Source organism: Salvelinus sp. IW2-2015, linkage group LG25 (assembly GCF_002910315.2).
Source record: "Salvelinus sp. IW2-2015 linkage group LG25, ASM291031v2, whole genome shotgun sequence".
In the NCBI taxonomy this organism is placed as follows: Eukaryota; Metazoa; Chordata; class Actinopteri; order Salmoniformes; family Salmonidae; genus Salvelinus; species Salvelinus sp. IW2-2015.
In genome coordinates, this window is record NC_036865.1 from 6,059,609 (window position 1) to 6,083,311 (window position 23,703).

Here is a 23,703-nt window from a genome sequence, read left to right on the forward strand (position 1 = left end):
GCTGGGACTTGCTTCCATTCAGGCACAAGAGCATTAGTGGTGAGCTCGGGCACTGATGTTGGGCAATTAGGCCTGGCTGGCAGTTGGCGTTCCAATTTATTACAATGGTGTTCGATGGGGTTGAGGCCAGGGCTCTGTGCAGGCCAGTCAAGTTCTTCCACACCGATCTGAACAAACCATTTCTGTATGGACCTCGCTTTGTGCATGGGGGCATTGTCATGTTGAAACAGGAAAGGGCCTTCCCCGAACTGTTGCCACAAGGTGGGAAGCACAGAATAATCTAGAATGTATGCTGTACGATTAAGATTTCCCTTCACTGGAACTAAAGATGCCTAGCCTAAACCATGAAAAACAGCCTCACACCATTATTCCTCCTCCACTAAACTTCACAGTTGGCACTATGCATTCGGGCAGGTAGCATTCTCCTGGCATTCGCCAAATCCAGAWTTGTCCGTCGGACTGCCAGATGGTGAAGCGTGATTCATCACTCCGAGAATGCGAGTCCAATGGCGGTGAGCTTTACACCACTCCAGCCAACACTTGGCATTGCACATGGTGATCTTAGGCTTGTATGTGGCTGCTCAGCCATGGAAACCCATGAAATGAAGCTCCCGACGAACAGTTCTTGTGCTGACGTTGCTTCCAGAAGCAGTTAGGAACTCTGTAGTGAGTGTTGCAATCGAGGAAAGATGATTTTTTACACGCTTCAGCACTCAGTGGTCCCATTCTGTGTCCACTTCCCGACTGAGCCGGTGTTGCTCCAAGACATTTCCACTTCACAACAACAGCAGTTACAGTTGACCGGGGCAGCTCTAGCAAGGCAGACATTTGGAAAGGTGGCATCCTATGGACGATGCCACATTGAAAGTCACTGAGCTCTTGAGTAAGGCCATTATACTGCCAGTGTTTGTCTATGGAGATTGCATGGCTATGTGCTCGATTTTATACACCTGTAAGCAACGGGTGTGACTGAAATAGCCGATTCCACTAATGTGAAGGGGTACTTTTGACCATGTAGTGTAGATACATGTAGGCACGCACATAGGCCACAATCGTGAGATATTCAACGAGTAAGTTAACTTCAGCAGTGAGGAAAAGCACACAGAATAAACAAAAGAAAAAAACACACCGTTGTGAGACATTCTTAAAGTACAATGAGTAATGTGATTTCAGCAACGCGGAAACGCTCAAAAGAATGAGCTTCCTTTATTCAGCATTCCTGTTGTGCTCAGAGCAAAAGCATGTGAAGTATTGCGTTTGACTGGAAAACATTTGCGCTAGAATGTGTAGCGAAAGAGGATCAGGCAGAGGAGAGAAATGGATTGTTATTTAGATGAAGGCTGCCAATTTTAACATGGCTGTGGAACACCTTCACAATGTTAGAGGGAGACCATGTGTGTGAACCTGGATCTAATTAATCTCTCTGTCATAAGAACAGGCCTGTATCAATGCTATAAGAACAGGCCTGTGTCCAAGATCAGATTAGGCAGCCACTCTGTGTCATATATAGTAGCCTACCCCATATGACCCCTTATCAGACAGTCAAGTAATAGCTATGACCTCCATCTAACCTTTTTCTTCCTCCTCCTCCTCCTCCTCCTCCTCTCTCGCATTCCAGAGCAATCAGGGGAAATCATTCAATATTTACCGGAACGGGAGGCAACCTGCTTTACAGGAGACCAGTGGAGGACACTAAAGGGAGAGAGGGGTCCAGGACATCAGGTCTCTTTGATGTGAAGGATTGTCCTCATCGATGGCTATGCTGAGCTGTCTTTTTACATTTTTTTTTAAAAGTAGGCGACATGCCCGAAGTGTCACTTGGAAGACTTTAACGCTGCGTCATTGTTTGAGAAGGGTTGGATTCATTTCTATTGCAACATCATTTGAAAACCTAAAGTAGAAGTTAAATGATTATGTGTCTGAATTGCCCGGCCGAGGCAACAGCATCAGTTTGACGTTGAATGTGGAATGTTTTAGTGATCCTCAACGAGGCCAATGAGCTGATTATGTGGCACTACTTGGCACTGTTGCCATGGCACCTGTAGCAGAGCCCATCCCCCTCTGCTGGAGCAGAACCACTGGTCATATCCAACTCAGACTTGTCTCCCTAGGCAGACAGGTTGGCTCCCACATGAACAATGTTCACGTGCTGTTGCCCAAGGTCTGGGAATTCAGAGACACCAAATCAGTATACAGACACTGTCCACTACTCTTGCAGGGTTTCTTCTGCATAGAAAAGTCTTGGGCGGGCCACCTTAGTGTTTTTTCAGTGCCGCCTATGTCCAAAGAGTAAAAAATAAACATATATATATATATATATATATATATGGTCGTTTTAAGTTCACACTGTAAATGTCCATCCACCCAAAAAATACAAATAATTGTGTGTGATATATATATATATATATATAAAAAACTAAACAAAAAAAACTGAAATATTACATTTACATAATTATTCAGATTCTTTACTCAGTACTCATGTCTTCTTGGGTATGACACTACAAGCTTGGCACACCTTTATTTGMGGAGTTTCTCCAATTCTTCTCTGCAAATCCTCTCAAGCTCTGTCAGGATGTATGGGGAGRGTCGCTGCACAGCTATTATCATGTCTCTCCAAAGATGTTCGATCGGGTTCAAGTCCYGGCTCTGGCTGGGCCACAAAGACATTCAGAGACTTGTCCCGAAGCAATTACTGCATTGTCTTGGCTGTGTGCTTAGGGTCATTGTCCTGTTGGAAGGTGAACCTTCACCCCAGTCTGAGGTCCTGAGCACTCTGGAGCAGGTTTTGTACTTTTCTCCATTCATCTTTGCCTCGATCCTGACTAGTCTCGCCATCCTTGCTGCTGAAAAACATCCACACAGCATGTTGTTTCCACCACAATGCTTCACAGTAGGGTTTGGTGCCAGGTTTCGTAGGGTTTGGTGCTAGACGTGATGCTTGGCATTCAAGCCAAAGAGTTCAATCTTGGTTTCATCAGACCAGAGAATCTTGTTTCTTATGGTCTGAGAGTCTTTAGGTGTCTTTTGGCAAACTCCAAGCGGGTTTTCATGTGCCTTTTACTGAAGAGTGTTTTCCATCTGGCCACTCTACCATAAAGCCCTGATTGGTTTGAGTGCTGCAGAGATTGGAGAACCTTCCAGAAGGACAACCATCTCCACAGAGGAACTCTGGAGCTCTGTCAGAGACCATCGGGTTTTGGGTCATCTCCCTGACCAAGGCCCTTCTTCCCCCAATTGCTCAGTTTGGCCGGGCAGCTAGCTCTAGGAAGAGTCTTGGTGGTTCCAAACTTCTTCCATTTAACAATGATGGATGCCACTGTGTTCTTGGGGACCTTCAATGCTGCAGACATTTTTTGGTACCCTTCCCCAGATCTGAGCCTCGATAAAATCCTGTCTCAAAGCTCTACGGGCAATTCCTTCGGCCTCATGGCTTGGTTTCTGCTCTGACATGCACTGTCAACTGTGGGACCTTACATAGGCAGGGCCAAGAAACTCGACCAATGGACATTAGACCGGTGGAAATCTGTCCTTTGGTCTGATGAGTCCATATTTGAGATTTTTGGTTCCAACCGCCGTGTCTTTGTGAGACGCAGAGTAGGTGAACAGATGATCTCCGCATGTTTGGTTCCCACCATGAAGTATGGAGGAGGTGTGATGGTGCTTTGCTGGTGACACTGTCTGATTTATTTAGAATTCAAAGCACACAACCAGCATGGTTACCACTGAATTCTGTAGAGATACGCCATCCCATCTGGTTTGCGCTTAGTGGGACTATTATTTGTTTTTCAACAGGACAATGAACCAACACACCTCCAGGCTGTGTAAGGACTCTTTGACCAAGAAGGAGTGCTGCATCAGATAACCTGGCATCCACAATCACCTGACCTCAACCCAATTGAGATGGTTTTGGATGAGTTGGACAGCAGAGTGAAGGAAAAGCAGCCAACAAGTACTCAGCATATGTGGGAACTCCTTCAAGACTGTTGGAAAAGCATTCCAGGTGAAGCTGGTTGAGAGAATGCCAAGAGTGTGCAAAGCTGTCAAGGCAAAGGGCGGCTACTTTCAAGAATCTAAAATCTTTGTGCATGAGATAGAAATAATGCAGTGCTACTCGAGTTTCAGTGTCAGTGGAGGAAAGAGGAGGAAGAAATACCTTATTAACATAAGTATTCAGACACTTTGCTATGAGACTCAAAATGGAGCTCAGGTGCATCCTGTTTCCATTGATCATCCTTGAGATGTTTCTACAAGTTGGAGTCCACCTGTCGTAATTCAATTGATTGGAAATTATTTGGAAAGGCACACACCTGTCTATATAAAGGTCCCACAGTTGACAGTGCATGTCAGAGCAAAAACCAAGCCATGAGGTCAAAGGAATTGTCCGTAGAGCGCCGAGACAGGATTGTGTTGAGGCACAGATCTGGGGAAGGGTACCAAAAAATGTCTGCAGCATTGAAGGTCCCCAAGAACACAGTGGCCTCCATCCTTCTTAAATGGAGGAAGTTTGAAACCACCTTCCAGAAGTACAACCATCTCTGCAGCACTCTACCATTTTAGGCCTTTATAGTAGTGGCCAGACGAAAGCCACTCCTCAGTAAAAGGCATATGACAGCCCGCTTGGTGTTTGCCAAAAGGCACCTAAAGGACTCTCAGATTCTCTGGTCTGATGAAACCAAGATTGAACTCTTTGGCCTGAATGCCAAGTGTCACGTCTGGAGGAAACCTGTTGTTGTGGGGATGTTTTTCAGTGGCAAGGACTGGGAGACTAGGGAAAGATGAACGGAGCAAAGTACAGAGAGATCCTTGATGAAAACCTGCTCCAGTGCGCTCAGGACCTCAGACTGGGGAGAAGGTTCACCTTCTGACAGAACAATGACCCTAAGCACACAGCCAACGCAGGAGAGACCTGAAAATAACTGTGCAGCGATGCTGCCCATCCAACCTGACAGAGCTCGAGAGGATCTGCAGAGAATAAATGGGAGAAACTCCCCAAATACAGGTGTGCCAAGTTGGTAGCGTCATACCCAAGAAGAGACTCAAGGCTGTAAACGCTGCCAAAGGTGCTTCAACAAAGTACTGAGTAAAGGGCCTGAATACTTATGTAAATGTGATATGTTTTTATTTTTAATACATTTGCTTTGTCACTATGGGGTAGTGTGTGTAGATTGATGAGGGGAAAAAAATTTGAATACATTTTAAAAGGCTGTAAAGTAAGAAAATGTGGAAAAAGTCATGGGGTCTGAATACTTTCTGAATGCATGTTTAATAAAAAATAAAAAAATGTGCCGAACAACATTGCATTCACTGGCAGGACAATTCAAGCAAAGTCAATATGTGGCAATAATGTATTGGCCTATAGCTTACTGCACAAACATCATTGCAACAGTACTCCATTTCATTGGTTAACGTTGAATAGGCTTACGTTTTTCAAGTCATGTTACAGAAAAATKTGAGCGGTAGATCTCGGCTTGCATTTTGACTCCGTGATCTTAACTCAGAAAAGGTTGGTGACCACTGTTCTAGAGTTTTCCCTGTTAACACTATCAACGTTTCCCTTTACTGTGGCAATTGGGACGAATCAATGCAATACTAGCTYCTTTCAATGCAACATACAGAAACAAAACTAACTACGCAAGAGATTMTGTTGCAGGCAGAATGCTTTGGAGTAGGATTCTATTGCATTGACACGCACTACTCAGCCCATACTTTACAGACCGGTGTGGCATTAACAATCAGAGCTGCAGTTGGCCTGTATGCAAATATACCATAGCCATATATGGATCTGTGCCACTTACTTTTTACTGGACTGTGTTTACAGCATGAGCGGTCGTGAGTAGATGCGCTTGTTTTGAGATCAAAGCGAGAGCTGCATGTAGCCACATGTGCACCATTTGTTCACATCCTTTGCTAGTTAGTGAGTTATTAGCCCAGTTATAGATCATTTGTAGTCAGCAATAAGCAACAATTGGCCCAGCGTCGTCCAGGTTAAGGGAAGGTTTGGCCGGCCGGGATGTCCTTGTCCCGTCGCACTCTAGCGCATGCACGTTGACATGGTCGCCAGTTGGCCGGTGTTTCCTCCCGACACATTGGTGCGGCTGGCTTCCGGGTTAAGCGAGCAGTGTGTCAAGGAGCAGTGCGGCTTGGCAGTGTCGTATTTCGGAGGACGCATGGCTAACGACCTTGGCCTCTCCCGAGTCTGTACGGGAGTTGCAGCGATGGGACAAGACTGGATATCACAAAACTGAGGAGAAAAAGGGGTAATTTAAAAAATAAAATAATAATAAATGAAAAGTTAGTCAAGCCATGCATGTTTTTTTCTTTCTTTCAAAAGTCTCATTGAACACTACACAATGGCTGATACTGTAGGCTGAATGACAGAACAGCTATTTCCATGTTAAAATGTTTTCTCCATAGCCTACTTGGCCACTGTTTAAACTTAAAGCAGGTACAGCCTCCGTGTCCACAGCAAACGTTCGCTGGAAGTTGCACAGAATTTTCACAATGTTCAAGTTGGCGCTCAGCAGAGCTGAAACTTGCTCAGTGCCCCCCAAAATGTGAGATTACATTGGTGGTGACCACAACTGGTCAAATAATCCAGCAATGCCCACTGGCTAAAACGCCAGTGACTTAATATTTGCATTGAATGCCTATAGTGACGCTGCCATTTTTGGAGAAAGCCATGAAATCAGGTCTCAAATGTAGGAACAATGGTGCAGCAGACTTTTCAACTGGCTACAGAGACCTGAAGGAACAATGGAAGGGTGACGTGTCACCTCAAAGCTTCCAAAAGGCACAACGGGGAACAAACACTTCATTTCTTAAAGTAGTTAAACACATTGGCCTCCTGCATCCTGTCAGTTCAGCCACTTTCCAGGGTTGTGCTTTAGTGCACTTATGTTTGCCAACCAGATTGATCTCGTGCCTCTTCAACACATTAATCTGGGCATATTTTGATGACAGCGTCGGAATCCCTTCCGCTTTGTCCCTGCCTAAGCATTATGCCATCCACAGCCAGAGGGAACTGGGTCACACTTAATGGCTATTGGCAAAAAGGAAAGCGAAGCAATTCATTTCAGCGCTTGGTAGCAAATTCCTAATTAACATAATTAAAAGAGAGTGGATGGGATCGAGAGAAACTGCATCCCACTTTCTCACTGGCGGGCAGGCATGTTGGCACACTGTTCCAACCCACTTTTTTTTACCCTCTCACAGAAGAGCCAGCAAGGACACGCCGTCCCTCATTTTACACCACCGGCCAAATCAGATTGATAGCGTGGGTGGAAATCATCAGTTGCTGAGGTAAAAAAAATAAAAAATAAAAAACACTCTACCTAACTTACCATACGAGTGCCACGGCTAACTGCCCTTTCCTACTAGAAATCCCAGAGTTTACAGCCCAAAACTAGCAGAGAAAACCCTGACACAAGTGGTGTGCTACAGAACACATCCACCACGGTGTAAATCCAGCAATGTGATGCCGCACTAACCTGAGGCCCGGCCCTGAGAGTAGGAACATGAGTAATGCCCGTCAGGCTAACAAATGAGCTGGGATCAGTAGAGCGCAACGACAAAATAACTACACGCCAGCAGATTACCACCCAGCACCCATCTCTTCAGCTCGGCCTTTATTACGCCAATTGAAAGTTGTCCTCTAATGTCTGTGAGCTGCGAAAGTGCCATGTTTCTGAGGCTGATTAAAGTCACCGAAACACCCTTAAAAGCCATTCCCAACTGATGGAGAACACATTTTTTCCCCTTTCTAAAAGTTGACTTCTACTTTTAGCGCAGTCAGATGGGTGACTATAAATCCAGACACAGAAGCTGTTAAGTCCCGTGTCTGTCTGTTGGCCTATGCCACAGTGATCAAGCCCAGAACACAGACGAGCACTTTACATTAGAAGACTGTAGGAAGGAGCCAGCAACATAGCGCTGTTGTTTTTGTGTTCAATTGAGTGCAGCACTGTGCTTACTTCAAACTATAATGCACATGTTTATGTATCCTAAGCATACAAATGAAGACAACAGACATCCTATTAAACTAATCCTAAGTAATTCTATGAAGGCAGCCGTGTTCACCTAAAAAAAAAAGTAGGAGGAAGCCCCCGGGTGAGGTGCGGTGATGTAGCCTAGCACTTAAACGCACAGAGGAACCTAGGTAAAGCTCTACGGCACAAGTTGCGAAACAAGATGTGCTAAAATCGGACTTAACTAATCAATTAAACACTACTGACAATCCCAGAGAGACCCACTGAGGCACACTATCCTCGGGTGTCCATCGAGTCTGCCTGAGCAGAATACTGTGTTGAGTTCAGTTGGGAAAGACATTTGGTGACATCACGACCTCTGGAAGCCGTGTCATAATGTGGCTGCTGAAGTCTAATGATGCCACGGGTGAAGTTACATAAAATGTCAGAGTGTCGTGGAGCGCATGTCTATTGACTTGCAGACAATGAAACAAATTATCGGTTGAAAAAAGACTCTTTGTATCTCTTCAAGGTAAAGTCAAGAAACCTGAAATCAAAAGAGAATTTTGGATTGAGTAGTGCATTTTGTTTGCCAACAATACTTTGACATGAAGGCGCCAAAGTCGAGTGTTTGTCGCGCACGCCAGTTTCTAAAACAATTTAACTTGTTAACAGTGTTTCTACCGTGTTTAAAGCTGCCCATTTAAAAGTACATCCTCTAGTAATGTGAAATATATTAGAATGATCAAAGTTTTGGTAGAGTATAATCACAGCATTTAACCTATCTCACGCTGCTTCCTTGTTGAAGCGAGGCAAATTAGTCCACTTGTCATCAAGGAACATTTATTGGTTGACGGGAATAACCAAAGTGATTCATTATTGCAGGGGTGAATTACTTCATGAATGTGTATCGTGACTTAAAGTTGAAGTTATGGCACAAGTTATTGAAGTGTGCGTGTTTATGTAAAACCGTTGTTTATGATGTTATATTTATATATCTATGGGAAATTACACATTTATGGTAGAAATGTGTTTTGGGGCTATCGTGATGGAACATTCCTAGCTGAAGGGAGTTCCTGGGAAGAGTACGTAGGTACTCAGTTGGCTTTTGCCTGGGGGAGAGCAGGCTGGGCAGGTAACATGTTGGCTAGAGTAGAGTTATACCGGAGTTTTGTCATAGGCAATAGTTTATACTGAGAATATGTTTGATTTATTCAAGTCTTTGTCAATGTCCTGTTTGTTATTTTCTGTACAAAGTTTATTGGCTAATTAGTCCTGCACCTGTTAATATTGTAAATAAAAGCCTCTAAAGAGAGGTGAGCACCAGAACATTCTGTCTGTCAACTCACTGTCCGATCCGCTGCGTCGGGAACTGCTTTCACAAAGAGGAAAGCAATTTTTCGGAGCGTTTCCAGTCCCCAGGGCAGGCAGGGTATTACAGAGGAGAATGGGGAGTCGCCGGGCAGATGGCTGCTCCAGGTGGTAGGATGGCAGCGTCAGTGTGCTGCTGATTCATTGGGTGCTGTGGCGCTGTCTGTGCCGTCGGCTATTTCTCGGGCCTGGGTTTTTAGTGATTTATCAGCTGCAGTGGCGGGCAACCCCGGTCTCCTCTCCGGCCGTTGGTTGATGAGCTGCTCTCCTCATACCGTGGCCTAATTTCCTTCTCTCCCTCCCACTCTCTCTACACCTCTGTCTGAACACAGGGGTAGGCAAAGGAAGCATGCCTAGGGGAGCAGGCAGACTGGTACACTTCACTGACTGGGCCTCTCCTCTTTACTCGTGCCATCTCTCATCGTTTCCCCATCTACCAACCATCCCATCCCCATGTTGTCCCCGTTCTCTGCCTCCTACACAWCCCGGTGGGTGTCTACCTCAGTGACCTTCTCCAAGCACCAGAGACTGTCTCTTCCTCTCCCCGTCCCTCACACCTGGGTGATGACCAGTAGATTAGTCTGGGCCTTGGCAGATGGCGTAAATAAAAATGCCCATCTGTATGCTCCCCGGCCTTCTGCGGGAAGTTGTCATGCCCGTGTCGGGAAAGTCTCCGAAAGCTTTCAGAGGACGTTCACGCGCTGTTAAATCGAAGTTAACATAAGCCCCTATGAGCCGGTGTACACGACTCAATAAACGATGAGTGATCGAGGCCTAAGCCTACTACTTAATTCTACGAAGGACGTTATCGTCCAACAGATTAGGGCAAAATTGAAGGCCCTGTACAAATAACCCATTGCCTCATGACCCCTCATCTAATCACTGTTACTGCCTGGAAAAAACACTGGGGTATTCAAAAGAAAAAGGAACACAAACAAAACTTATGGAGGATGTGTGTGTAGGGGAACTGATGAACTTGATAAACATTTGGGCCACATTTCATGATGACTCATCTGGTGAAGACGCTGGCCAAAAAAAACAACCGACCACAAAGAAGTTCTACTGATCAGCCGGATAGCAAAGGGGGCGATGAAAACAAAGTGTCCAGAACAAGTCTTCAGTAGCTACTGAATGGGAATGAGAGATTAGTTCCTCTGTGTGTGTGTGTGTGTGTGTGTGTGTGTGTGGGGGGGACACGGGATTGGAAAGTGAACAGGAGACAACGAGCCCAACATCTCTTTTTCTTCTCCCTTCACCTGTTTTGAAGGTTAACCGGATAAATGTACCGGTGGGGGCAAGGGCAGAGAGTGACACAGACAGACTTATCCCAAAAATAACCAGGCAGGCAGCAGGCACGGTGGGCCTCAGGAGAGAAGACAGAGACAAGGTTATTTACTGAACATGCAAGGAGGCCCAGTGTCAGGCTAACACAGTTAGGCTACTCTATACACCCAATAACCATTAACATATTGGGAGAAAGAGAGAGAGCAATGCCCATCTGGAACAAAAATATTCACATTGAGATTTACTAGTCGCCTCATCTACTAATTATGCCGGCGAATCAGAGATGACATTCAAAAAGCCTGCCACCAACCCAAATCCCCAGTATGGATTCATGCTCCGTCAATGTTATCTGAAATACTAAAGAGTAGAAACGCTTCCATGATGGGACACGGGATAATTATGGTTTTCAGTGAGCCAGATACTTTCAAATGGGGGAGCGAAGTGAACGTGAACATGGAAATACAAAATGCCACTGATCTGATGTTCTAAGTCCACAGAGTACTGCTTGAGAATTCTCGGGTGCCGGTTTGTCACGTGCCATGGCTTTATCAATGACACATCATTAGTTCTGTCCTGTACTTGGCATACGACACTAGGAACTGTCCCGAGTCTTCCCATTGACCCGAAGCTCCAGAGACGAGTCCGAACTAAGTGCCCTGATCTCTATGCTCCAGTCCTGCAGGTTTAGCTAAGCCTGCTGCTTATAGCAACACAGGTGACTGACAGCACAGCCAGGCCTGCATCTAAAAATACAACATGGCCCTGCTTACCACCAGAGCTTGCCCTCCCGAATACATTGTCTTATGTCCAGGCCCTCCTTCTTAGGTTGTACCTAGTCCTAATTAGACATGTATGCAGAGTGATTTAACAGGTGCTATAAAATGTACAACAAGTGTTATTTCCCAAAGCAGTTTCCACTTACATAAAAGTTTCCTCTCTTACGGTGACTGACGTGGCTGAAAGTTCTGTAATCGCCGAACGAACAAATGCAGAGCCATGTTTGCTTGATGACTAAGTGCCAGTGTTGGGAACAATCAGTGCCCCCGTCACTCTGACGTGCTGGGGTTAATTACAGTGGGCACCTCTCCTCTCTACACCCCCTCTTCAAATTGGCATTTTCCAGTGAGGCTGAAGCTGGCCGGTAATGAGCGGGTAGCAGACCTGGGTTCAAATACTATTCGAAATGATTTCGCTGAGTTTTATTGAGCTTGCCTGGTGCAACGGAACTGACAGAATAGTCGCTCAAGTGAGAAGTCCACCTATCTGGCACTCCAGGCAAACTATTTGAAATATGTTTAATAACATTTGAACCCAGGTCTGGTAATTTGCATCTGGCGGGTGCCCTGCCCGCTCCCAATTCCTTGTGTTACTTCTCCCTCAAAGGGTATAATTACCAGACTCACCACAACCTACCCTGGTTTTGGGAATAAATAAATATGCAGTTAGTTGAGACAGGCTGGGTGGTTTTTACAGCTCTCAGTTCCCACTCCTAATTCACAGCACTGAGTCCCTGTGCTGCAACCGTTATTAAGGAGACAGCAACAACAGCCATTAGTTGTCCGTCCTCAAAGGACCAATTCAGAAGTCCATTTAGGTATGGAAATTGCCTTCTAATGCTACTTCCCCTTTCGAAAGGTAGGGAAGTTAAGTGTTGTCCTGACATTTTGACAGTGAAGTTCAAGTAAAGTGAGATACTACAAATTTGCCCGTGATTCAGCGGTTATTACATGACTGGGCTGACAGACGCAACAGATCTGTCTCCATCTGTTAGCTAAGCTGCCACGGAATTACAAAACGCTCAAATGACATCAATTTTTTTCACACGGGCCTGAATCATAACGGACTGAAATCATAAACACATCACATAAGCAGTTAATGCATGTTAATCTCTTTACTCCTGATGTGTGATAAGCATACAAGTGAAAATCAGGACAGACACCAGCTTGGACAGGGTGAGACCAATCCGATGATGTGGCCTTACAAACAGCGTGAAAGCATCAATTCAGTAACTATCTGTGACCCTAACTACCTCCAACTAATATTCCAGGGAAACTGCAGTCCAGCCCATAGTCCCCCCCCCCCAACCCCAGCCCTGTCATATCATACCCAGCTTGGGAAAGACGATGAGGTATTCGGCGTTGCACTGAGGACAGGCCACGCGGGCCGTGCTGTTGCCCCTCTGCTTCTCGTCCACCCAGCGCTGCAGACACACCTGGTGCACCCACTTGGTGGAGCCACGGCAGCGACACGGACGCACCCACTCCGCCGTGCGGTCATCCTCGTCCGTTGCGAAGCACACCCAGCAGCTCCTGAAACGCACACAAACACAGGAGAGGGGTGTTGTTCCACAGGCACATAAACACAGACGAGAAGGGCAGACGCACCCACAGTGGCTGAAACACTGGGGTCGTTGGTTTTTGTATCAACGTCTGTATACCAGCAAATTAAGTACTCTCAGTGCATTTGACAATTAATTCATGGTTGTGTATCAGGTAAAGGGTTTGCATCCATCCAGATTATGTGACCTTCACCCTGTAAACCTCAGAGTTACTCAACACACTGTCTGATTAAACAGGATGTTCAGAGGCAGGAAACACAACCAAAGCCCCGTTCCCTGGGCACTGAGTGGCAGGCAGGGAGAGAGAGAGGCAGCTCCTCTGGGACAGGATGAGAGAACAAACATGTACCCAAGACAAGACAGACTACATGTGACCTTGCATTCACCACGAAATGTAGGCTTAAAATGAAATAAGGTTAAAGACTACAAAATCCACAAACTATTGAGTAATATAATTATTCTGTGAAGGACATAAGTCTGTCCCTCTCTGTGTATATATACACACGCACACACACACACAGTACCAGTCAAAAGTTAGGATACAGATAAACCCTTGAATGAGTTTCTTTATTTTTTATATTTTCTACATTGTAGAATAATAGTGAAGACATCAAAACTATGAAATAACATATGGAATCATGTAGTATAATTTTTTWAATTAATTAATATAACTTGGTCTTTTACCAAATATAGCCATCTTCTATATACCAACCCTACCTTGTCACAGCACAACTGATTAGCTCAAACGCATTAAGGAAAGAAATTCCACAAATTAACAAGGCACACCTGTTAATTGAAATGCATTCCAGGTGACTACCTCATGAAGCTGGTTGAGAGAGCGCAAAGCTATAATCAAGGCAAAGGGAGGCTACTTTGAAGAATCTAAAATATATTTTGATTTGTTTAACACTGCTTTGGTTACTACATGGTTCCATGTGTTATTTCATAGTTTTGCTGTCTTCACTATTATTCTACAATGTAGAAAATAGTAAAATAAAGAAAAACCCTTGAACTGGTACTGTATATACATATACACAGTGCATTCGGAAAGTATTCAGACCCCTTGACTCCTATATTTTGTTACATTCCAGCCTTATTCAAAAATTCATGAAAATAATTTCCCCCCCTCAATCTACACACAATACCCCATAATGACAAAGTGAAAACAGGTTGAGAAATGTTTACAAAAAAACCCTGAAATACCATATTTACATAAGTATTCAGACCCTTTGCTATAAGACTCAAAATTGAGCGCAGGTGCATCCTGTTTCCATTGATCATCCTTGAGATGTTTCTACAACTTGGGAGTCCACCTGTGGTAAAATCAATTGATTGGACATGATTTAGAAAAAGACACACCTGTCTATATAAGGTCCCACAGTTGAAGTGCATGTCAGAGCAAAAACCAAGCCATGAGGTCAAAGGAATTGCCCGTAGAGCTCAGAGACAGGATTGTGTCGAGGCACAGATCTGGGGAAGGTAACCAAAACATTTCTGCAGGATTGAAGTTCCGCAAGAACACAGTGGCCTCAATCATTCTTAAATGGTAGAAGTTTGGAATCACCAAGACTTCCTAGAGCTGTCCGCCCAGCCAAACTGAGCAATCAGTGGAGAAGGGCCTTGGTCAGGGAAGTGACCAAGAACACGATGGTCACACTGACAGAGCTCCTCTGTGGACAACCATCTGTGCTGCACTCGACCAATCAGACCGTTATGGTAGAGCGGCCAGGCGGAAGCCACGCTTCAGTAAAAGGCACATGACAGCCCGCTTGGAGTTTGCCAAAAGGCACCCAAAGGTCTCAGACCATGATTAACACAATTATCTGGTCTGATGAAACCAAGACTGAAACCTTTGGCCTGAGTGCCAAGCGTCACGTCTGGAGGAAACCTGACACCATCCCTACGGTGATGTTTTTCAGCGGCAGGGACTGAGAGACAAGTCAGGATTGAGGGAAAGATGAACGGAGCAAAGTACAGAGAGATTTTTGATGAAAACCTGCTCCAAAGCACTCAGGACCTCAGACTGGGGCGAAGGTTCACCTTCCAACAGGGTGTTCACCTTCCTTAGGGTGAACAACCCTAAGCACACAGCCAAGACACCGCAGGAGTGGCTTCGGGACAAGTCTCTGCATGTCCTTGAGTATCCCAGCCAGTCGGACTTGAACCCAATCTAACATCTCTAGAGAGACCTGAAAATAGCTGTGGAGTGACGCTCCCCATCCAACATGACAGAGCTTGAGAGGATCTGCAGAGAATAAATGGGAGAAACTCCCCAAATACAGGTGTGCCAAGCTTGTAGCGTTATACCAAAGACGACTCGATGCTGTAATCCCTGCCAATGGTGCTTCAAAAAGTACTGAGTAAAGGTCCTGAATACTTCTGTAAATGTGTTTATTTTATCCGTTTATTTTTTAATACATTTGCAAATTGTGTAAAAACCCATTTTTGCTTTGTCATTATGGGGTATTGTGTGTAGATTGATGAGGGGAAAAAAACATTGTTTAATATTATTATTTTCAACCCCAATTTCGTGAAATCCAAATTGGTAGTTACAGTCTTGTCCCATCGCTGCAACTCCTGTACAGACTCGGGAGAGGCAAAGGTCGAGGCAAAATCCGCACTGCTTCTTGACACACTGCTCGTTGGCAACCGTGCCAGAGTGCATGCACCCAGCCCGCCACAGGAGTTGCTAGAGCGCGACGGGACAAGGACATCCCGGCTGGCCAAACCCTCCCCTAACCCGGACGATGCTGGGCCAATTGTGTGGGTCGGTCGTGGCCAGGTGCGGCACAGCCAGGGATCGAACCCGGGTCTTTAATAACACCTCAAGCCACTCGGGAGGCCAAAATAAAAACAATTTAATCAATTTTAGAATAAGGCTGTAACATAACAAAATGTGGAACATTTAAGGTGTATGAATACACTGCATGTATGTACACACACACAGTGTGCGCTGCAGCTGAAGATTCAAAAAATAAAATGCCCCTACATCTGAGATAAAGGTAAAAAGCTTGTGAGTACACTGTCGAAAGCCCCGGGCCAAGTAAAGTAATCTCAGCCATGGCCTCAGGGGGACAGCACTCGGTGAAAGTGGGCAGTCAGCAGAACAAAGTCACCTCCTTAAAACACAGGCTTTTATACTTGGGGTTGATTTTGGAAAAAATTATATTTTGTTAGGCTAGGCCTAGCTCTTGGGACCGATAACAGTGTAGTGTATTGATTAAAGATTGCTCTCAGACAGTAGACTGAATAAATGTACCCTGGAATACAGAGCAGAGACACTCTGGTGCAGTGACTGTGCACAACTCAAACAAGATCAATAACAAAGAATCTGCTAAGTGAGCAAAATTAACTGAAATGCTGTGTATGCCTACACACCTAGCAGCGTCAAAGGGTAGGCAGCCTACTCTTTTTTACAAGCATAGCCTACAAGGCCGACCGCATCAGAATGTCTAGGACCATTTGCAAAGGGAAGAGACCAGCAAGTCTTTTCGCAAACATGCGACCGTCACCTAATAGAAAACAATGGTCATCATGATTATTTGATCAATGCAGGAAGAACGTAACCAATAGCAGCACCCAGAGATAAGACCTGTTGATGTGTATGGAGACTGGATGACAAACTAGTCTGTCTCTTATAGCCTACAAGTATTTAGCCTACTGGTTTACAGTGCCTTCAGAAAGTGTTCATACCCCTTGACTTTTTCCACATTTTGTTACATTACAGCCTTATTCTAAAATGGATTAAATCACACACAATACCCCATAATGACAAAACAAAAAAACGTTTTTTTTTTTTTTTTATATAAAAAAACTGAAATATCACATTGACATATGTATTCACTGCACCGCTATTTTCAGGTCTCTCCAGAGATGTTCGATCGGGTTCAAGTGTGGGCTCTGGCTGGGCCACTCAAGGACATTGAGACAAGCCACTCCTGTGTCGTCTTGGCTGTGTGATTAGGGTTGTTGTTCTGTTGGAAGGTGAACCTTCGCGCCAGTCTGAGGGACTGAACCTGCTCCAGAGTGCTTTCATCAAGGATCTCTCTGTACTTTGCTCCGTTCATCTTTCCCTCGATACGTCCGTCTCCCAGTCCCTCCCACTGAAAAACATCCCCTCAGCATGTTGCTGCCACCACCATGCATCACCGTAGGGATGGTGCCAGGTTTCCTCCAGATGTGACGCTCGGCATTCAGGCCAAAGCGTTCAATCTTGGTTTCATTAGATCAGAGAATCTTGTTTTTCATGGTCTGAGAGTCTTTAGGTGCCTTTTGGCAAACTCCAAGCGGGCTGTCATGTGCCTTTTACTGAGGAGTGGCTTCAGTTTGGCCACTACCATAAAGGGCCTGATTGATGGAGTGCTGCAGAGATGGTTGTCCTTCTGGAAGGTTCTCCCATCGCCACAGAGGAACTCCGGAGCTCTGTCAGAGTGACCATCAGGTTCTTGGTCACCTCCCTCACCAAGGCCCTTCTAATCCGATTGTTCAGTTTGGCCGGGAAGCCAGCTCTAGGAAGTCTTGMMGATTCAAAACTTGTTCCATTTACGAATGATGATGGAGGCCACTGTGTTCTTGCAGACCTTCAATGCTGCAGAAATATTTTGGTAACCTTCCCCAGATCTGTGCCTCGACACAATCCTGTCCTGGAGCTCAATGGACAATTCCTTCAACCTCATGGCTTGGGTTTTGCTCTGACATGCATTGTCAACAGCGGGACCTTATATACAGGTGTGGGCCTTTCCAAATCATGTCCAATCAATTGAATTTACCACAGGTGGACTCCTATCAAGTTGTAGAAACATCAAGGATGATRAATGTAAACAGGATGCACCTGAGCTCAATACCTATGTAAATAAAGTATGTTTTTATTTTTTTCAAAAAAACTGTTTTTCCTTTATTATGGGGTAGTGTGTWGATTGATGGAAGAGAAAAAAACGATTTAATCCACTGATGAATAATGCTGTAACATAAWWWWWWTMTGGAAAAAGTCAAGGGGTCTGAATACTTTCCGAATGCACTGTAGCTCCATGCTTGATACGGTGTGTGTGCCTTTGTTACTCATACCACCAGTGGAGGCTGCTGACGGGTGGATGGCTCATAATAATGTCTGGAATGGAGTCAATGAAATGGTATCAGGCACATGGAAACCACGTGCTTGACACCAATTCAGCCATTATTATGAGCCGTCCTCCCCTCAGCAGCCTCCACTGCATTCCTCATATACCAGAGATCTTGTAGAGCAATATTATAACACCTGTGTTCTAGTCAGCAGAAGCAGAGAGGGTGGAGTCAGAGCAAGGAGACGGAGCATCATCGTCTCCCTCCGCCGTGACATTCAGACAGCTGTGTTCTGATCCGGAGCCAAGCCATAATTTAAATAGGCCATCTCCTCCTTATCCTTGTATTCAGCTCAGCCAGGGAGTAGGCCAAAACGGGCTTTTTGCAACCTATGAGCCTCCAACTAGTGTTGCACGGTATACCAAAACCATTTTTTTGCGTATAAAAAAAAGGTACACTTTAGGTACTACTGTCAAATGTGACTCACGTGATTGAGAGGATCAAGTCTATCAGAGCACCCATTTATAGCATGTAAAGCAAAGTGCCTGCTCCACTGCTCATTCATTGCTAGAGCTGTCTGGGCTGCATTGTTAGCTCCCCATTCATGCTGCACAGAAATTAACACAATTGAATAATTGCAGCACAGCATGTAGAAATGTTTCAACTTCATTACGGTTCGCAAAACAATGTCCTTACAGGCTAGAAGACTTTTACAATGCAAGACGATATTTACTAGCTTACAGGTGAATTCACTACCCTAGTACTTTATGATAATATGCAAACCATAATGCAAAATGATGATTTCAAAGCGGATTGTCACAAAAAACGTTATTAACTCACTTAGTCTCCCTCGCCACCAAAAACTCAATTGAAACTCGAAATTCAATTCGTCATCTCCCTCACCTCCCGTTTGGTTTCAAATAGACTCCGTAGAAACTGGGTCCCGAAGTKCTGACGGGCCATCCCCAAGTGGTGAAAGTAGGCAACAACACCTCTGCCATATTGATACTTAACACAGGGACAGCACAGAGGTGCATTCTCAACCCCCTCCTGTACTCCGTGTTCACCCATGACTGCACGGCCACYCACGTCTCCAACTCAATCACCAACAGGACCTAAAATGAACACCCTGCCACCTGCCAAATACGGGTAGATTTGGTCAGGGCTCCACAGTGGGAGCATTTCACCCGCATTTGTGAATAAAAAAGAATCAAGTATGATCACATTTACAAGTCAAAAGCTTGGACACACCTACTCATTCCAGAGTTTTTAATTTGTACTATTTTCTACAATGTAGAATATGCACAGTGCTGTTAATGACTTCAAGATCAACTCCCGAGATTAGGCTGGCAATACTATAGTGGCTATAAGAACATCCAATAGTCAAAGGTATATGAAATACAAATGGTATAGAGAGAAATACTCAACGCGTCATAATTCCTATAATAACTACAACCTAAAACTTCTTAGCTGGGAATATTGAAGACTCATGTTAAAAGGAACCACCAGCATTCACATGGTCTCATGTTCTGAGCATGGAACTTAGTTAGCTTTTTTTACATGGCACATATTGCACTTTCACTTTTCTCCAACACTGTGTTTCTGCATTATTTTAACCAAATTGAACATGTTTCATTATTTATTTGAGACTAAATTGAGTTTATGTATTATATTAAGTTAAAATAAGTGTTCATTGTTCATTCAGTATTGTTGTAACTGTCATTATTACAAATATTTATTTAAATAGGCCGATTAATCGGTATCAGCTTTTTTGGGTCCTCCAATAATCGGTATCGGCGTTGAAAAATCATAAATCGGTCGACCTCTACACCGTAGTGTGCGCACTGCCACTGCTAAATTATTGCCGCCACTCCAAAAAGGATATTTGTTTAGACGTTACACAGAGCAAGCAGTGGTGCGAATGAAAGCCACAACTTGCTCCACATCGTCTCCCTACAGTGCAGTGGTGTGCATCAGAGCTGGTAGCCCATAGAACGGTGTCACATCAAAACGGGTGTTATAGTAAGATACGGTATACCGCCCAGCCCTACAATCAATCAGTTCTTTGTCGTGGATGATGTTGCTTTCGCCGACTGGTTGAGCACCTCGAGCCCTGGTACACACTACCAAGTAGGAGATGTTTTTGTTGTTGCCCTTACCAGAGTTACACAGTATTGTTGAAACACACATCCCTGAGCGATTAGCTTCACGACTGACATTTGGACCATGAGCATGCGGAGTCTGACAGCACAGTGGGTCGACCAGGATTCATACTGAGGAAAGCAGGATTGCATGCTCAAGAATGTGCTGGTTCTCATACCGCTGCTGCCATTTCAATAGCATTTGAGAACATGTTTGAAACCTGGAAACATGAACACACTAGCTAGCTCCATTTGAACAACAAACTAGAGAAATAAGCTCATCAACGGAGTCTGCAGCAGACGTGATACCCTCTGTCATGGCATTGAAACGCCTGCTCAACAAAACCCCGCAGTCTGTGTCGGCAGTTAAAACTTGCAAAAGTACTCGAGGCTGTGAACAAGCGATTCGGTGGAATTCTCTCAGCCTCTTTACTGTGTCGCCACCATGCTCGATGCTAGGTACAAGGACCYCTACTTTGATGCAGACAAGAAACAGGGTTTACATGCGATGTTAGACACAGCTAGACGAGATGGAAACAGACAGTGACAGTGCGCACCAAGGAAGAGAGGCCACGGACAGACAGAGCTGAAACTTCACTGCTTGACATGCATGATGAAATCCTGGTTGAGACTGAACAAATGAACAACGAAACAGCACAGCAAGCAGGTGAAATAAATAGGTTTTGATTAGGTTTTACTMGTAATTGGATGTAAATGCCAACAAAATAACTTTTCGGTCAGTGTGTGTGTGTCAACTATTTTACTGTACTAGAATGCTTAAAAGGCCGCTAAAATGTTAAATATCGGTATCGTTTTTTTTGGCACTGAAAATATTGGATATTGGTATAGGCCAAAAAGTCATATCGGTGCACCCCTACATGAAATGTTTCTACAACTTGATTCAATTGATTAGCATGATTTGGAAAGGCACACACCTGTCTATATAAAAGGTCCCACAGTTGGCAGTGCATGTCAGTGCAAAAACCAAGCCATGAGATTGAAGGAATTGCCCGTAGAGCTCCGAGACAGGATTGCGTCGAGGCACAGATCTAGGGAAGGGTACGAAAATTTCTGCAGCCTCGAAGGTCCCCAAGAACACAGTGGACTCCATCCTTCTTAAATGGAAGAAGTTTGGAACCATCCCGACTCTTCCTAGAGCTGGCAGGCCAGCCAAACTGAGCAATCGGGGGAGAAGGGCCTTGGTCAGGGAGGTGACCAAGAACCTGATAGTCACTCTGACAGAGCTCCAGAGTTCCTCTGTGGAGATGGGAGAACCTTCCAGAAGGAAAGACAACCATCTCTGCAGCACTCCACCAATCAGACCTTTATGGTAGAGTGGCCAGACGGAAGCCACTCCTCAGTAAAAAGGCACATGACAGCCTGCTTCGAGTTTGCCAAAAAGGCATGTAGAGGACTCAGGTCTGATTAAACCAAGATTGAACTCTTTGGCCTGAATGCCAAGCGTCACATGTGGAGGAAACATGGCACCATCCATATGGTGAAACATGGTGGTGGCAGCATCATGCTGTGGGGATGTTTTTCAGTGGCAAGGACACTGGTCAGGATCGAGGGAAACATGAACGGAGTAAAGTACAGAGAGGTCCTTGATGAAGTCCTGAGAGCTCTGGAGCAGGTTAACAGACTGTGGCGAAGGTTCACCTTCCAACAGGACAATGACCCTAAGCACACAGCAAAGACAACGAAGGAGTGGCTCCGGGACAATTCTCTGAATGTCCCTGAGTGGCCCAGCCAGAGCCCGGACTTGAACCCAATCAAACATCTCTGGAGAGACCGGATAATAGCTGTACAGCAACGCTTCACATCCAACATGACAGAGCTTGAGAGAATCTGCAGATAAGAATGTGATAAACTCCCCAAATACAGGTGTGCCAAGCTTGTAGCGTCATACCTAAGAAGAGACTCAAGGCTGTAATCGCTGCCAAAGGTGCTTCAACAAAGTACTGAGTAAAAGGTCTGAATACTTATGTAAATATGATACAGTTTTTACCTTGTCATTATGGGGTCTAGTGGGTAGATTGACGGGGAAAAAAACTATTTATCCATTTTAGAAAAAGGGTGTAACGTAACAAAATGTGGAAGACAAGAGGTCTGAATACTTTCCTGAATGCAATGTAGACACCGAAACACATTTTACTGTAATAGAGAAGTTAACCTTTCTAAGTCTCAACTGCTCAAATTGTACACACAGCAATGTTCTTTGAGTATCAAAGAACATTGATTCTGGAAAATGAATGCTCAATTTGTCGCAAGTGGCATCGCAGTACCGCAACCAGCATTTTAGCCAAAGACTGATATACTAGCTGTATAGTCAAATCAAATTGTATTTGTCACATGCTCAGAATACAACAGGTGTAGACCTTACAGTGAAATGCTTACTGACAAGCCCTTAACCAACAATGCTTTAAGAAGTTAAGAAAAACGTGTTAAGTGAAAAAGATAAGTAKAAATAAATAAGAGTAACAAATAATTTAACAGCAGCATTAAAATAACAATAGCGAGGGTACCAGTACAGAGTCAATGTGCGGGGGCACCGGTTAGTTGAGGTAATATGTACATGTCGGTAGAGTTACCATGCATAGATAATAAACAAAGAGTAGCAGCAGCGTAAATAAGGTGCTTGGGTAGCCCTTTGATTAGCTGTTCAGGAGTCTTATGGCTTGGGGTTAGAAGCTGTTGAGAAGCCTTTGGACTTAGACTTGGTGCGCCGGTACAGCTTGCCATGCGTTAGCAGAGAGAACAGTCGATGACTAGGGTGGCTGGGGTCTTTGACAATTTTTAGGGCCTTCCTCTGACACCGCCTGGTATAAAGGTCCTGGATGGTGGAAAGTGTGGCCCCTGTGATGTACTGGGCCGTTCACACTACCCTCTGTAGCGCCTTGCGGTCGGAGGCCGAGCAGTTGCCATACCAGGCAGTGATGCAACCAGTCAGGATGCTCTCGATGGTGCGGCTGTAGAACCTTTTGAGGATCTGAGGACAAATGGCAAATATTTTCGGTGTCTTGAGGGGGCTTGTCGTGCCCTCTTTACGGCTGTCTTGGTGTGCTTGGACCATGATAGTTTGTTGGTGATGTGGACGCCAAGGAACTTGAAGCTCTCAACCTGCTCCGCTACAGCCCCGTCGATGAGAATGGGGGCGTGCTCGGTCCTCCTTTTCCTGTAGTCCACAATCATCGCCTTTGTCTTGATCACGTCGAGGGAGAGGTTGTTGTCCTGGCACCACGGTCAGGTCTCTGACCTCCTCCCTATAGGCCGTCTCATCGTTGTTGGTGATCAGGCCTACCACTGTTGTGTCTAGAGGTCGACTGATTATGATTTTTCAACGCCGATACCGATTATTGGAGGACCCAAAAAAGGGTTGATTTTTTAAAACGGCCATAAAAAATATATATATATATAATATAAATAATAATGACAATTACAACAATACTGAATTAACACTTATTTTAACTTGATATAATACYTAAATTAAATCAATTTAGTCTCAAATAAATAATGAAACATGTTCAATTTGGTTTAAATAATGCAA

General features: G+C 44.7%; 1 protein-coding gene across 6 annotated transcripts in view; it reads right to left on the reverse strand.

The window, feature by feature from the left end:
- marchf5 (membrane-associated ring finger (C3HC4) 5) overlaps positions 1-23,703 on the reverse strand; it is a 47,951-nt gene that overhangs the window by 7,537 nt on the left and 16,711 nt on the right. For all 6 annotated transcript variants that reach the window (XM_023970017.2, XM_023970015.2, XM_023970021.2 and 3 more), the window contains exon 2: positions 12,726-12,928. In XM_023970017.2, coding sequence (XP_023825785.1) covers positions 12,726-12,928 — 203 coding nt within the window. The remainder of the gene's footprint in view (positions 1-12,725; positions 12,929-23,703) is intronic.